The 13,494-nt window shown below is 40.4% G+C and overlaps 2 protein-coding genes across 5 annotated transcripts in view; one reads left to right on the top strand and one right to left on the bottom strand.

Annotated features, from left to right (window-relative positions):
* The window catches only part of marf1 (meiosis regulator and mRNA stability factor 1), a 42,508-nt gene extending 38,328 nt beyond the window's left edge, over positions 1–4,180 (top strand). For all 4 annotated transcript variants that reach the window (XM_081380917.1, XM_081380916.1, XM_081380915.1 and 1 more), the window contains 4 exons: positions 126–353; positions 463–523; positions 1,764–1,841; positions 2,357–4,180. In XM_081380917.1, coding sequence (XP_081237043.1) covers positions 126–353; positions 463–523; positions 1,764–1,841; positions 2,357–2,649 — 660 coding nt within the window. In that variant the 3' untranslated portion in view covers positions 2,650–4,180. The remainder of the gene's footprint in view (positions 1–125; positions 354–462; positions 524–1,763; positions 1,842–2,356) is intronic.
* A 3,626-nt stretch (positions 4,181–7,806) lies between these two features.
* On the bottom strand, positions 7,807–13,451 carry bmerb1 (bMERB domain containing 1; the record flags this gene model as incomplete). The annotated part of the gene is made up of 5 exons (XM_081380410.1): positions 7,807–7,919; positions 10,095–10,156; positions 11,014–11,128; positions 12,205–12,278; positions 13,336–13,451. 5 exons carry the CDS (start codon positions 13,449–13,451, stop codon positions 7,807–7,809), a joined length of 480 nt encoding a protein of 159 aa, XP_081236536.1.
* Between the last annotated feature and the right edge of the window lie 43 nt (positions 13,452–13,494).

The raw sequence follows: 13,494 nt of genomic DNA, 5'->3' as shown, positions 1-13,494 counted from the left end.
TGTCACTCTTGAAAGTCGCTCCTCATTTGCATGGAATTAAACACATCTCAACTTTGTCGTGTCGCCGGAAAATGAATGGTGTCGTTGCTTGTCGTGTGAAGTCTGTGTGTCTTCTTCCTCTCCAGCTCTCTGAGGATGAGGAGGATGATGATGGAGACGCTGAGGAGCGTGTGAGTTTGACCAGACTCTACCAGTTTGCCCGCAGTGTCCGTGCGCTTCTGCACACCTATCATTACAACCAGATCTTCCTGTCGGAGTTCTGCGGCGCCTTCAGCAAATACACCGGCCGAGAGTTTCAGCCGCTGGCGTACGGGTACAAGACGCTGGACGAGCTGCTGGCTGCCATACCTCAGGTCACACACACACACACACACACACACACACACACACCTCTGCTTTGATTCAGCATGCTCAGATAAATCCCTCAATGAACCGATTCTCTCTCTTCTGTATGTTCAACAGGTTGTCTGGATTAAAGGTCACGGACACAAGAAGATCATAGTCCTGAAGAACGATATGAGAGGTATCGAATCCTTTATTTTCCCTCCATGTCGGTTTGACACCCCTGATGTAGCTCTTTAAATCATGTGATCATGTTTGTCAGAACAGAAGACGTTAGGGCTGCACGATTAATCGCAATTTCCATGTAATTGCACTTAAATCGAGATGGCTTTTCAAATTGCAAAGGCTGCAAAATTTTTTTTTTTTTTTTGCGCAGTTTGTCACTGATGTACGGCTCTGTAAACGCTGCTCACTCTGAAAGCACTGTGAGTTTGTCACTTATAACGTGCATTTGAAAAAACAACACGCGTCAAACATCTTTCCAAAACATGAAGCATTTATGAACCTCTTTTTAATAACATACATTTACTCCAAACTCACTTCATAACAAGCTGAGCTCCTCCTGTGAGATGATGAGCTTCTGACACAGAATAAGGCAGTCGTGTGTTTATTAGTCATGTTTAATCAAAGCGTTTCAGTCTTCTGTTTATTCAGCAACAGCGATAGGGATTTCCTGGAATGATGCGCATTATTGCATTATTGTACTACTTTATCGTGTATTTATATTTATCGTGTTTGCGGAAGAGCGCCCTCTGGTGTTCAGATGGGGTAGTATGACACTCCACTGACAAGCTGCGCTTAAATAATTGCAGCCTTTGCCAAATCGCGTGCGATTTTATTGCGATTAATCGTGCAGCAGACGTTAATAAATATAACTCGGATAATGAACTAACTTTTGTTATATCGTAATACAAAAATGCATCAATCTGTATTGTGTGTAGTTCACACAAAATGAAAATTACTAGAAAACAAATCTAGTTTTCAGAGTTTGTCAGTACTACATCAAACTACAGTATATAATGTTGAATATAATGTATAATAATGCATATTTGTGGGGTCTGATAATCAAATGTCTGATGTTACCAGTAAAAAGTGTCCTACATTATTTTAAATATATCTAGTCAGTGTCAGAGTAAAGCATATTTCTCTAAAATAATTCAGTTTTCAGCTTCAGAATGATGAATATTGTTATTCTGGCGTCTCTATTGTCCTGTGCTTTGGGGTTTCAGCACCGAGTCCAAGTCTATTCATTTACACACACAATGTAAAACCAAATTTAGCATTTTAATAAACAGTTCATTTATTGTTAACCTTTTATCATATGTCTTGGAGTATCGCAATATCGTTTGGTGAGTTCAGTATCATGATATGTATTGAATCGTGACATCACTGTGTGTGTGTGTGTGTGTGTGTGTGTGTAGCTCGAGGCAGTCCAGCGGTCTCTGCTGACGGTCCTCGTCCCGATGAAGAGCCCAGATCCGCCGACAGCCCCGCCAGCGGTAAATCACATTTACTTATATAGTGCTTTTCACAACACACACCGTTTCAAAGCAAAGTCCACATTACAGTTTAGAGAGATCTGTCATCAGAGGAAACTGAGTTATGTATTTCAGAAAATGTACATATACAAATCATATTAATTGAAACAATTTAATAATTTAATTCAGAAACGATGAGCTCACTGAAGTAATGAATACTTGTTTGTTAACAAGGGGATTGCCCAATCTATAATATTATGAGACAGTGCTTTTTATCAGGATTCAATTTTAAGGATTTATTTATGGATCCAGAATGTATTTAGCAATTTTTAGCACAAGAACATTTAAAGAATCTTTTATATAATTGTACGTTCATAATATTCTGTTGTTAAATGTTTAATGTGTATCTGCCGTGTAATAGCTGATGATGCTGATATGGCAATAAACTCAAATGCTACTGGTCACGACCCCGACGAACACGCGCACATTAACCTGCGCTCCGCTAATCCGTGTGTGTGTGTGTGTGTGTCCGTCAGGTGAGCTGGAGCTGCTGTGTCTGGGTTCGGGATCTCCCGTGGATCTCCTGTGTGGCCCGGTCCCGTCCTGCCTGCCGTCTCCTCAGCTGCGACCCGACCCGGTTTATCCCGCAGATCTGATGCGCTTCGATCCGGTTCACGATCGGCAGCCTCGCCCGGCCAACGGCCTCCTCGCGGCGTCAGACAGCGACTCGAGCGAACCGAAAGCTTGCGTCACGGACAGCCCTGGCCGCCGGACGACACGAAACAAGGTCAAACTAGCGGCTAACTTCTCCTTCACATCCGCCCTGTGAGGCTAACGCGAAAGAGTCCCGCGACATCACGTTGTCATGATGAACGTGCGTTCGCCAGCAGCTCTGTGTCCTTCCCTTTGACTGTGTGTGTCTGTGCAGAAGCATCATGTGACACAGATGTTCTTCTGTGAGAGGAAGCAGTCGTTCTGTGTGGTGAATTTCTGTTCTCAAATCTTTTGTTCCCTCATTTTGTGAACTGGTGTTCTCAAGCCAACCGTGGCCCGTGCGATTGGTCTTTCCTTACCACAAATGCTAGTTATCAATGTCTGGCTTGAGCCTGACACGTGCAGGCCGCAGCTGATCGGAACTGTGAAGCCATGATGCTTTCATCCAAACCTTCATTACGGTGAATCTGTGCCTTTGTTCGAGACGTTATGTGTGTTGTGTGAAGCACATGGGCTCCGTCCAATGAAATGAAAGGAGGAATTCGCTTAACACTTTTTTGTTAAATCCGTTCCAGAGCGGGAGCCTGTCATTAAAGGGCCTTCCTCTCTTTTAAACGCATTCGTTAGTCGAAGCCGCCCTCGTCACATGACTCACGGAAGCCGAATCGCTTAAGTTCATGATGTGAATCAAGTCTGTGTTGGTTAATTCTTAAAGGAATGTTTAGTTTAAAGCTTCTCGTTTCACCGGCGTCCGGATGAACGAAGGCGGGCCGAAGAGAGCAACACCCTCGTACTCATAATTCTGCAGCGTGTCGTTTAGTTTGGTCCAGAAGTTGCTTTGTTCGTTATATGCACATGGTGCATAAACCCTTGTTTGCGATGAGTAGCTGCAGTTTCCTCTTTTACGTGTTTTGGCAAAATGGTGCTAATCAGATGATGTCCCTCTGGAGATGCCAAGGTTGTTTTGGTGAACCTTGAGTCCGTGTCCTCGCGCTCTGCAGAAGCTCCTCGTGATCCGAGTCCGGCTTTTACAATGGTTTGTATGGGACGCCCTCGGTCACGGCGAGGCTGGTCTGTGTAACTGTGTCGCACGCTTTCGGCTGGAGGAACCGACGAACCGAACGCTCAAGTGTTCTGCACTCGTGACCCTGCGTGAAGTGTTCACGTCTTCTGTTTAGGGTGTCTCTCTTCGGTCCTGACGTCTCGGACGCGCTGAGCGGTGACCGCTGGAACTCTGAGGCGGAGGACGCGTGTCTTCAGAAGCTCTCAGTGTTTATATGCATGTGTGCATAACGCTCGCCTCTCGTGCTGTTGGGTAGATGGAGATTTGGTTTATGCAGGAATGTGGTGTGTGTGTGTTCGTCCCGGTGGATCTGTGTGTGTGTGTGTGCGTCTCCGTTCGTCCGTGCAGTGTTAGTGTGTGTGTGTGTGTTTATCCTCTCGCGTCGTCAGATGAATCCAGAAGCCTCAGGTTTGCGACGTCAGCTGACCATCATCCGGTTCGTGTGTGTTCTGACGGGGAAGTTCAGGCTCAAGACGCACGAGGTCTCGTATGATTTTAGTCTCCACCAGAAACTCTTGTTTTTTTTATTTTTATGTAATGACCAAATATTTTCTGTCATGTATAATAAATATCACAAGCATCACTTGGTGTCCTGCTTTCAGTCGAGGTCTGCTGCGTCTCTCACGTTCAGGTGTTAGTCCGGATGAAATGAAGTGTTTTAGTATCATTGAGGTTTTATAAACATTTTGAATTTTTTTTTATTTTAGTTTCAGGTAGTTTATTTTGTTGTTGTTTTTTTAAAAAGTTTTTTTTTTATGTCTATACATATTTTATTTTTCTATACGTTGAACTAATTTGTTCCCTTGTTTTGATTTAACTAAAATGAGGTAATTAACATATATTGTGCGCTCGATTCACTTGAAGTCCCCCTGTGGTGATAATCCAGCTTTTAATGGTGTTTATGTGTCTATGTGGTGTTTTTAATACGCTTTAAGACAAACCATGTGTAAATTCATAAGTCGACATCATTGCTGAGTGTTTCCTCCTTAAAACTGCAGTGAACCAAAGACAGTCTCAAAAACACGCTTTGAAATCGCTGGTGTTTCTGACGTCACAAACTACCTTGTAACCAATCAGATCAACGTGTGATCGTCAACCAGTGAATCTCTGAGCTGAGTGAGTGGAGGCGGGGCTCATTTGCATATTCATAGAGCCATGCATACTAAATGAGGCAAGGGTGTCGAGTTACATTCAAGATATTTTAAGGAATAAAGAATTTTTTTTCGGTGAGAATTTATTTCGGTGATCAAACATGAGATCATTGCACATTATTTGAAACCTCCATGAAGAATCTGTCACTCATTAGCAGTGTTGGAGGGTAATGCAAGTTATGTAATTTATATTACTTTTTTAAAGTAGTGGGTAAAGTAACTCATTTTAAATGTACATTTTAAATGTATTAAGCAATGTCTTTGCTGCTGACCTTCATTGATCCAATTGAACTATACTAGGCGAACATATCTTTAGTTAAACGACAGCTCAGCGAAAGGTCAGTTTGAGCGGCGCCCTCTACTGTACAGGAGTGAACTTGCATTTCCTTCAGCCTGAGGCTTATTCACTTCACTTTTGGTGTGAAAGGGCCTTAACATTTGCCAAAAGTACAACTTTTTTTGTTGTTCTTGTTTAAAACAAACACGCAAGCCCAGCCAAGGTGAGTAACGTAAAAGTAAACTAATGCATTACTTTCCAAAAAAAGTAACTTGTCACGTTTTTAGGGAGTATTGCAATATTGTAACACTTTACTTTTTAACTTCCCCCAACACTGTTCATACACGTCTATTGATTTTTGCCGAATTACCTTTATTTTTTATTCTGTGACGGACACAAGCTTCCATAAATGCATGACATCCAGTGAGTGAAAAAAACAACAACCTGGAACTCAAACACTAGTAAATGATGCGACTGAACATCAGACGCTGAATGAAGGAGCGACACACACTGCTGAAACAAACTTTATTTGCAGGATATTCACAAGTGCCACTGATATCCTATTATTCAGATTCAGTTTCTGTTTAATTCAGATTTTCTGACCTGCTTAAAGGGATAGTTCACTTTGAAATTAAATTTTGGTATGTTTTAGCTTACCTCAAGGGCATCCAAGATGTAGGTGTCTTTGTTTCCGCAGTAGTTTCAATTTTGATATTTTTAGGTCAAACCGTTCTTGTCTGTCAGTCCTATAATGCAGGTCTGTGGTCACTGTCTCAAAGAGCATGCACAGAGTCCAAATGAAACAATTCCACATCGTCCAAATGAAACAATTCCCCATCGTAAGTACACATTGATGGCCTAAGACACGAAACGAGCGGTTTGTGTGAGAAAACGAACAGTATTTATACCGTTTTTACCTCTTGTACACATCCGAGATCACATCTGGCGCTTTCCGGCGCTTGCACTTGCGCAGACTAAGCCAGAACGCGCGCACACGTCACACACCAGGATGCGTGCGCGCCCTCAGATCACTTGGACGTGTGCTGTGTATAAGAGGTAAAAACGTTATAAATACTGTTCGTTTTCTCACAACAACCGCTCGTTTCGTGTCTTAGGCCATCAATGTGTACTTATGATGGGGAATTGTTTCATTTGGACTCTGTGCATGCTCTTTGAGACAGTGACCACAGATCTGCATGATATGACTGACAGACAAGAAAGGTTTGACCTAAAAATATCAAAATTGAAACTACTGCGGAAACAAAGACACCTACATCTTGGATGCCCTTGAGGTAAGCTAAAACACCAACATTTAATTTCAAAGTGAACTATCCCTTTAAATATCATATTTCAAAAGGCAACAAATAAACTCCAAACTTAGTTGTCATGTTAGTGCACACATCAGACGAGGTGGTGTGTGTTGATCCGGCTCTGTGTGCAAGAAAACATGTAGAAATCCCCTAAACTTCACAATCACACTCAGACCTTCAGGGAAGTGTTTGGAGAACTGTCCATGGGATAATGACAGAAGATTGAGTGATTTTGTTTTCCAGGGGCCGTTTGTCTAAGAAGAAATATCAGCTGTTAGTGGAAACGCTCTAATATACTTTGGACTGAGACTCATAATAGTGTTATGGTTGACAGTGATTCTGTGGTGAGATTCTGTTGTGCTTGTGACCGATTATTCATAACTCTTAATGTTTGTTCACACCAACAACAATAACTATAACGATGAAAACAGTTGTTCTAAATATAAAAGAATATAGTTATAGCGGTGGTGTGGACTCTGCTAATGACACAGAGAAACGATATCCACAGCTAAAACTACTGTTTTATAATTTTATAAATTAAAAACATTCATTGTCTCTAACTAAACTACTGTTACTTGTCTTTAATAATCAAATGTAAATAAAATTTAATCATAGATTAATCCTTAATTTCAAAAGTTATTCAGTCAAGGGCAATGAGTTTTAGATTGTTTGATTAGCATTAAACACGGACGGCGGCAGGAATATTAGGCTACTGTCACTTTAAGAGCGAAGGCACAGATCTAATATACTGACACACATGCATTGTCTTTCGCGACTGTGTGTTCACTCAAGCCATATCCAACTGTGTTAACTAGCATACTCGCATATTGACACATTTTTTTATGTATTTGTCCGTTCAAGCATTAGACGAGGTGAAGCGGAGCTCATGTCAGTATTCGCGTCTTCTGATTATCGTTACGCTGGGACTCGTATCGTTACACTGCGCCGCGCGGCTTTCTGAGCGCACTAAACTTCCAGCGCAGCGTAACGATTTAAGTTCCTTTTCGTGTCGTCTTGTGCTTGAATATTTTAATTGTCAAGGCTTAAGCGTTCACGAGGATGCAGCGCTGGCTCGTCTACTGTCCCGAGCGGCGCTCATGTTCACGACACTGCATTGCTAGAATTCATCAATGTTACCGGCCGACTGACGCGTTTCATGCCGACACTGATCTTCACTCTCATTTGGCGCTGGGCAAGTGTTAATTGAACAGAACGACATCATGCGTTAGTGCGGACACTAATATCGTAATCATCATAGTTATCATTCTTGGTGTGAACGGGCTTTATAGTCAGGGTGAAGAAGTGTTTCAGGAGCTGCTCTTCTGCGTCTCCGGACTGGAACGAAGCGCTTGAGTAACTGTGGAGTTTTACATGCTGCAGAATCAGTCTTTACTGCTCCAGGGATCAAATCCAGACTCATTAACATATTCATCGGAGTGAGTTAACAGGGTTGTGGTTGGGCGTGAGGTGGTCACATGACGCTGCACTGAGTGGCTCCACAGCAGTCTTTGATGAGGGCGGCGCTGCTCCGGCTGAGCGACGGCTTGTTCGCGGGAGCTTCGGATGCTCGGGGCTTCGGAGCTCCTGCGGCGGGAAGAGGAGCCGATCAGCTGAGCACACGGGTCAGGGGTCACATGACTCTCTTCTGCGTCTAGCTGCGCTCACGCCATGTCAGAATTACCGAGATTACGACTTCGCGTCCATGTAAACTCATAATGGTAACACTTTAAAATAAGGTTCATTAGTTCACATTAATGTATTAACTAACGTGACATAATGAGCGATACATTTGTTCCTATATTTGTTCATTAATGTTAGTTAATAAAAATACAGCTGTTCATTTTAGTTCAGCGTTTTAACTGTTAACAAGATTTAAATTAAGTATTAGTAAATGTTGAAATTAACAAAGATTAAAAAATGCTGTATAAGTGCAGTTCATTATTAGTTCATGCTAACTAATGTGGTTAACTAATGAACCTTATTGTAAAGTGTGACCCTCATAATAATAACTTAATAAATAATTACTTGTACCACCTGATCGCTGTTTGCCGCTGATAGTGTTTGCCATACACTCATAATTCCCAAACCCATGGTCCAAACACAGAATCTCGTAATGATGTCTTGGCATGAACGCAGCATTGAGGCGCAGCACGTCCTCCTGGGAAGTTCGTATGTACGAGTTGGGAAGTCGGGATTACGACGTCAGGTGTGTTGAAGTCACTGTGACTCGGAAAACCCCAGTTTCCCACTCGCAATTACGACTTGGTGGAAACATTCGTGTGTTCAACTGGCAAAAACTGTTTCCGACATGACTTGACCACCATTATTCTCAGCCGCTGGGTTTAAACGACGTAGTTTCAATCGTTTTCTTATACTTTTTTATTTCAAACTGCAAACATTTAACAAAATCACAAATATCAGATGAACTATATACAAACAGATAACAACTTTAACCTGTTTGACTCTGACTTGTTACTTGTTACAGCAACTGCCTTACGTCATTGTCATGTCAAGGTCAAAGTTGAGCGGCGTGTGTGTGTTGATGCCCAGTGCAAGTCATGGGAAAACCCCTTAAAGTCACCATGAAATCAAAATGGATTTTTTTTTTTTAATGGAATATCAGTTTATTATATATGATTTATTGGTGCACATCATTGTTTTAATAATCTTGCAGCTTCTCTTCTCTGATGATGAGGGTGGGGCTATAACCTGTCACTCACATGAGATCAGCCAATAGCAAACCACAACCATCCAATCAATTCCTCACAGACACAATCAAGCCACGCCCACATTTGTTCTTGTTCCACTCGGATACACTGCCGTTCAAAAGTTTGGGATCTGTGAGATTTTTAATGTTTTTGAAAAGTCTCTTCTGCTCACCAAGGCATTTATTTAATTAAAAATACAAAAAACAGTAATACTGTTAAATATTATGAAAATTTAAAATAACTAATCAAGCCCCGCCCACATTTGCATTAGCATTTCACTCGGATATACGACACAATAGAGGAGAAAACACTGGTGTGACTTCTTTCATGATGACTTAAAGAAAGGTCTCAGATCTCTCATAGTGAAATAAACATTAAAGGAACACTTCGACTTTTGGGGCTTTATCTTCTTCACCGTATCCCCCAGAGTTAGATGAGTCCACACACACCCTTCTCATCTCCGTGCGTGCCGTAACTCTGTCTGACGCACCCACCGCTAGCCTAGCTTAGCACAAAGACTGGAGGTAAATGGCTCCAGCTAACATACTGCTCCTAATAAGTGACAAAATAACGCCAACATTTTCCTATTTACATGCTGTGATGTGTATAGTCACAGCGTGTATGAATAACAAGGTCACATGAGACACAACCATTTTTTAAACGTTTAAATACTGGGAACTATTTTCTCAGAAGGCGAAGCACTGCTATTTGGGCGGAGTGATTAGCGCAGCACTCTCATGTGACCTTGTTATTTGTACACACTGTGACTATACACTTCACAACATGCAAATAGGAAAATGTTGGCGTTATTTTGTCACGTATTGGGAGCAGTGTGCTAGCTGGAGCCATTTACCTCCAGTCTTTGTGCTAAGCTAGGCTAGCGGTGGGTGCGTCAGACAGAGTTACGGCACGCACGGAGATGAGAAGGGTGTGTGTGGACTCATCTAACTCTGGGGGATACGGTGAAGAAGATAAAGCCCCAAAAGTCGAAGTGTTCCTTTAATGTGAGAGATTAAAGCAAAAGAACGTGTCTGTGAAGTCAAACTCTTACTCTGTATTACGCTGAGCTTCTGTCGGAGGAACTCGGCCATCTCCTTATCCTCCTCCTGCTCCCTGTTACACACACACACCTCAGATCAGGACCTGCGTTTCATGTGTCGCCAATGAAAGCTGTGATGTATTTAACTGAAGTTAATGTGGTAATACTTTACAATAAGGTTCATTTGTTAATGTATTAACTAACATATAAACTAACAATACATTTGCTACAGTATTTATTAATCTTTAATATTAGTCAATAAAAATCCAGCTGTTCATGTTAGTTCACAGTGTATTAATTAATGTTAACAAATACAACCTTTGATTTTAATAATGTACAAGTAAATGTTGAAATTAATATTAACTAAGATTAATAAAAGCTGTACAAATATTGTTAATTCTTAGTTCATGTTAACTAAGGTAGTTAACTAATGTACCCTATTGTAAAGTGTTGCCGTTAATATTAAATATTTTTTTATATATAGACTTGTCACTAGTAAAGGTTCAGTGCGGTTCCACATTCTTGACTGGATTTTAATGTCCTTCAGTGTGAATCAAATAATTATTCATGACTGTTTGTGTCTCCTTGAATATGGACTTCATAAACAAAAAGTGTCTTACAAAATTTAAATCAATATATTGGTTTAAACTATTTCACATCATTTTGAAGAAAAAAACTCTAGGCTACAAGATCCAGTTCTCAAAAGTTAACGGCATAATTCTTTCATGTTTAACACGTTATATCAGATTTCTCCAACCGATAAAGTATGTTTACAAGATGTTTAATTCATATTAAAACAAAATTAATTGAAACTAAATCCCTAAAGTTGATAATGATATATCTTCATTATCTATACTAATGGTATTATGTATACTAATGGTATAATGATAGATCTCCTAAAAGCCTGTAAACACACAGAAGCTCTTCTGACCTCAGCCGCTCCACTTCTGCGTCTTCCACCAGGAAGTCTCTCTTCTGCACCAGCTGATGAATCTCCACGATTAACTTCTCTTCTCTCTGACGCTGTTTCTTAGTCTTCTCTGCGTCTGTGTGAGCAGGTGAGTGTGTGTTAGATGAGAATATATGGACCATTCACATAAAAAGTTCACTTGCTCACGGTTTCACTGGTGAAAATATGCTCTAAGAATGTTTTGCTAACGTTTAAGTTATGAAAATGTTATTTCTCAATGTTTCCTGAATGTTCAAAACGTCCAGTTTTTTTTCTTAAAGTCCCCCTGTTGTGAAAATCCAGCTTTTAATGTTGTTTATGTCTATGTGTTATTAATGTTTTAAGACAAACCATGTGTAAGTTCATAAGTCGACATCATTGCTGAGTATTTTCTCCTTAAAACTGCAGTGAACCAAAGACAGTCTCAAAAACACGCTTTGAAATCGCTGGTGTTTCTGACGTCACAAACTACCTTGTAACCAATCAGATCAACGTGTGATCGTCAACCAGTGGATCTCTGAGCTGAGTGAGTGAGTGAGTGGAGGCGGGGCTCATTTGCATATTCATAGAACCGCGCATACTAAATGAGGCAAGGGTGTCGAGTTACATTCAAGATATTTTAAGGCATGATTACATTTTTTTCAAGGAAAAAAACATTTAAATATGGAATTTTGGTGATCAAAGATGAGTTTTAAAATTGACTACAGGGGGACTTTAAATGTTTTTTGATTGTCTTCTTGATTAGAAACATTAAGGTTACATTCCATTGTATCATTTTGCAAACTTTATGGGAACGTTACTTTTGAATGTGCTCTGAAACTAGTAGTAAGATTTAATAAAGGGTAGTCGATCCATAAAGGATGTATGAATAATGTTTTTGTGCTAATGTTTTGAGAACATTATTAAAAACCAGATAACTTTGAACAAATGTTCTCCAACGCTTGTTCATGACGCTTAGAGTCCGTTCCGTGTTAGTGGGTCTCGTTTGCTGGGTTTCCACTCAGCTATATACATATATATATATATATATATATGCAAATTTTGAATTTTAATTGCAAGATGGAGATGTGCACAAAAAATCACCCGAATAAATACTCATAACAGTTTATGCTGAGGTGTATTTTCAGTAGTTTTGTACACTGTAGCTGATGGAAACACGTTCTCTTCAGTCACCTGGCACTGTCACGATCTTCCTCAGCTCCTGTTTCAGGCTCATAATGTCTTTGCAGAGCTGAACATCGTCCATCCTGAGAAGAACACAAGAGAAAAGCTCAGCGTTTTGTTCAGTAAACGTTCAGATACTCACATGAATCTCAGCGTTACGTTCAGATACTCACATACTCGTACACAAGTACACAAATACTCAGATAATCGCATGAATCTGAGTGTTTAGATCAGCAAACGTACAGATACTCACATACTCATACTCACATAATCATACACAGATACTCGCATGAATCTGAGTGATTCAGTAAACGTTCAGATACTCACATAATAATACACAGATACTCACATGAATCTCAGTGTTTAGTTCATTAAACGTTCAGATACTCACAAACTCATACTCACATAATCATACACAGATACTCACATGAATCTCAGTGTTTAGTTCAGATACTCACATGAATCTGATTGTTTGGTTCAGATACTCACATGAATCTGAGTGTTTAGTTCAGATACTCACATGAATCTGAGTGTTTAGTTCAGATACTCACATGAATCTGAGTGTTTAGTTCAGATACTCACATGAATCTGAGTGTTTAGTTCAGATACTCACATGAATCTGAGTGTTTAGTTCAGATACTCACATAATCTCATGTGTTTAGTTCAGATACTCACATGAATCTGAGTGTTTAGTTCAGATACTCACATGAATCTGAGTGTTTAGTTCAGATACTCACATGAATCTGAGTGTTTAGTTCAGATACTCACATAATCTCATGTGTTTAGTTCAGATACTCACATGAATCTGAGTGTTTAGTTCAGATACTCACATGAATCTGAGTGTTTAGTTCAGATACTCACATGAATCTGAGTGTTTAGTTCAGATACTCACATGAATCTGAGTGTTTAGTTCAGATACTCACATAATCTCATGTGTTTAGTTCAGATACTCACATGAATCTGAGTGTTTAGTTCAGATACTCACATGAATCTGAGTGTTTAGTTCAGATACTCACATGAATCTGAGTGTTTAGTTCAGATACTCACATAATCTCATGTGTTTAGTTCAGATACTCACATGAATCTGAGTGTTTAGTTCAGATACTCACATGAATCTGAGTGTTTAGTTCAGATACTCACATGAATCTGAGTTCGGACTCGCGTCTCACCAGAACCTCCCGCAGGCGCTGAATACGAGCCATTTCTGCCTCGATCTCGTCTGGACACATGGAGCTTTCAGCCATCGACACGTCCATCTGGCCTAGAGTGCAAACAGACGGCGGGTAAGAGTGTGTGTGT

The sequence above is a fragment of the Scardinius erythrophthalmus genome (assembly GCF_964197995.2).
Source record: "Scardinius erythrophthalmus genome assembly, chromosome: 12".
Lineage (NCBI taxonomy): Eukaryota > Metazoa > Chordata > Actinopteri > Cypriniformes > Leuciscidae > Scardinius > Scardinius erythrophthalmus.
Note: the sequence above shows the minus strand (reverse complement) of the source record. Positions and strands in the feature narration are given on the sequence as shown.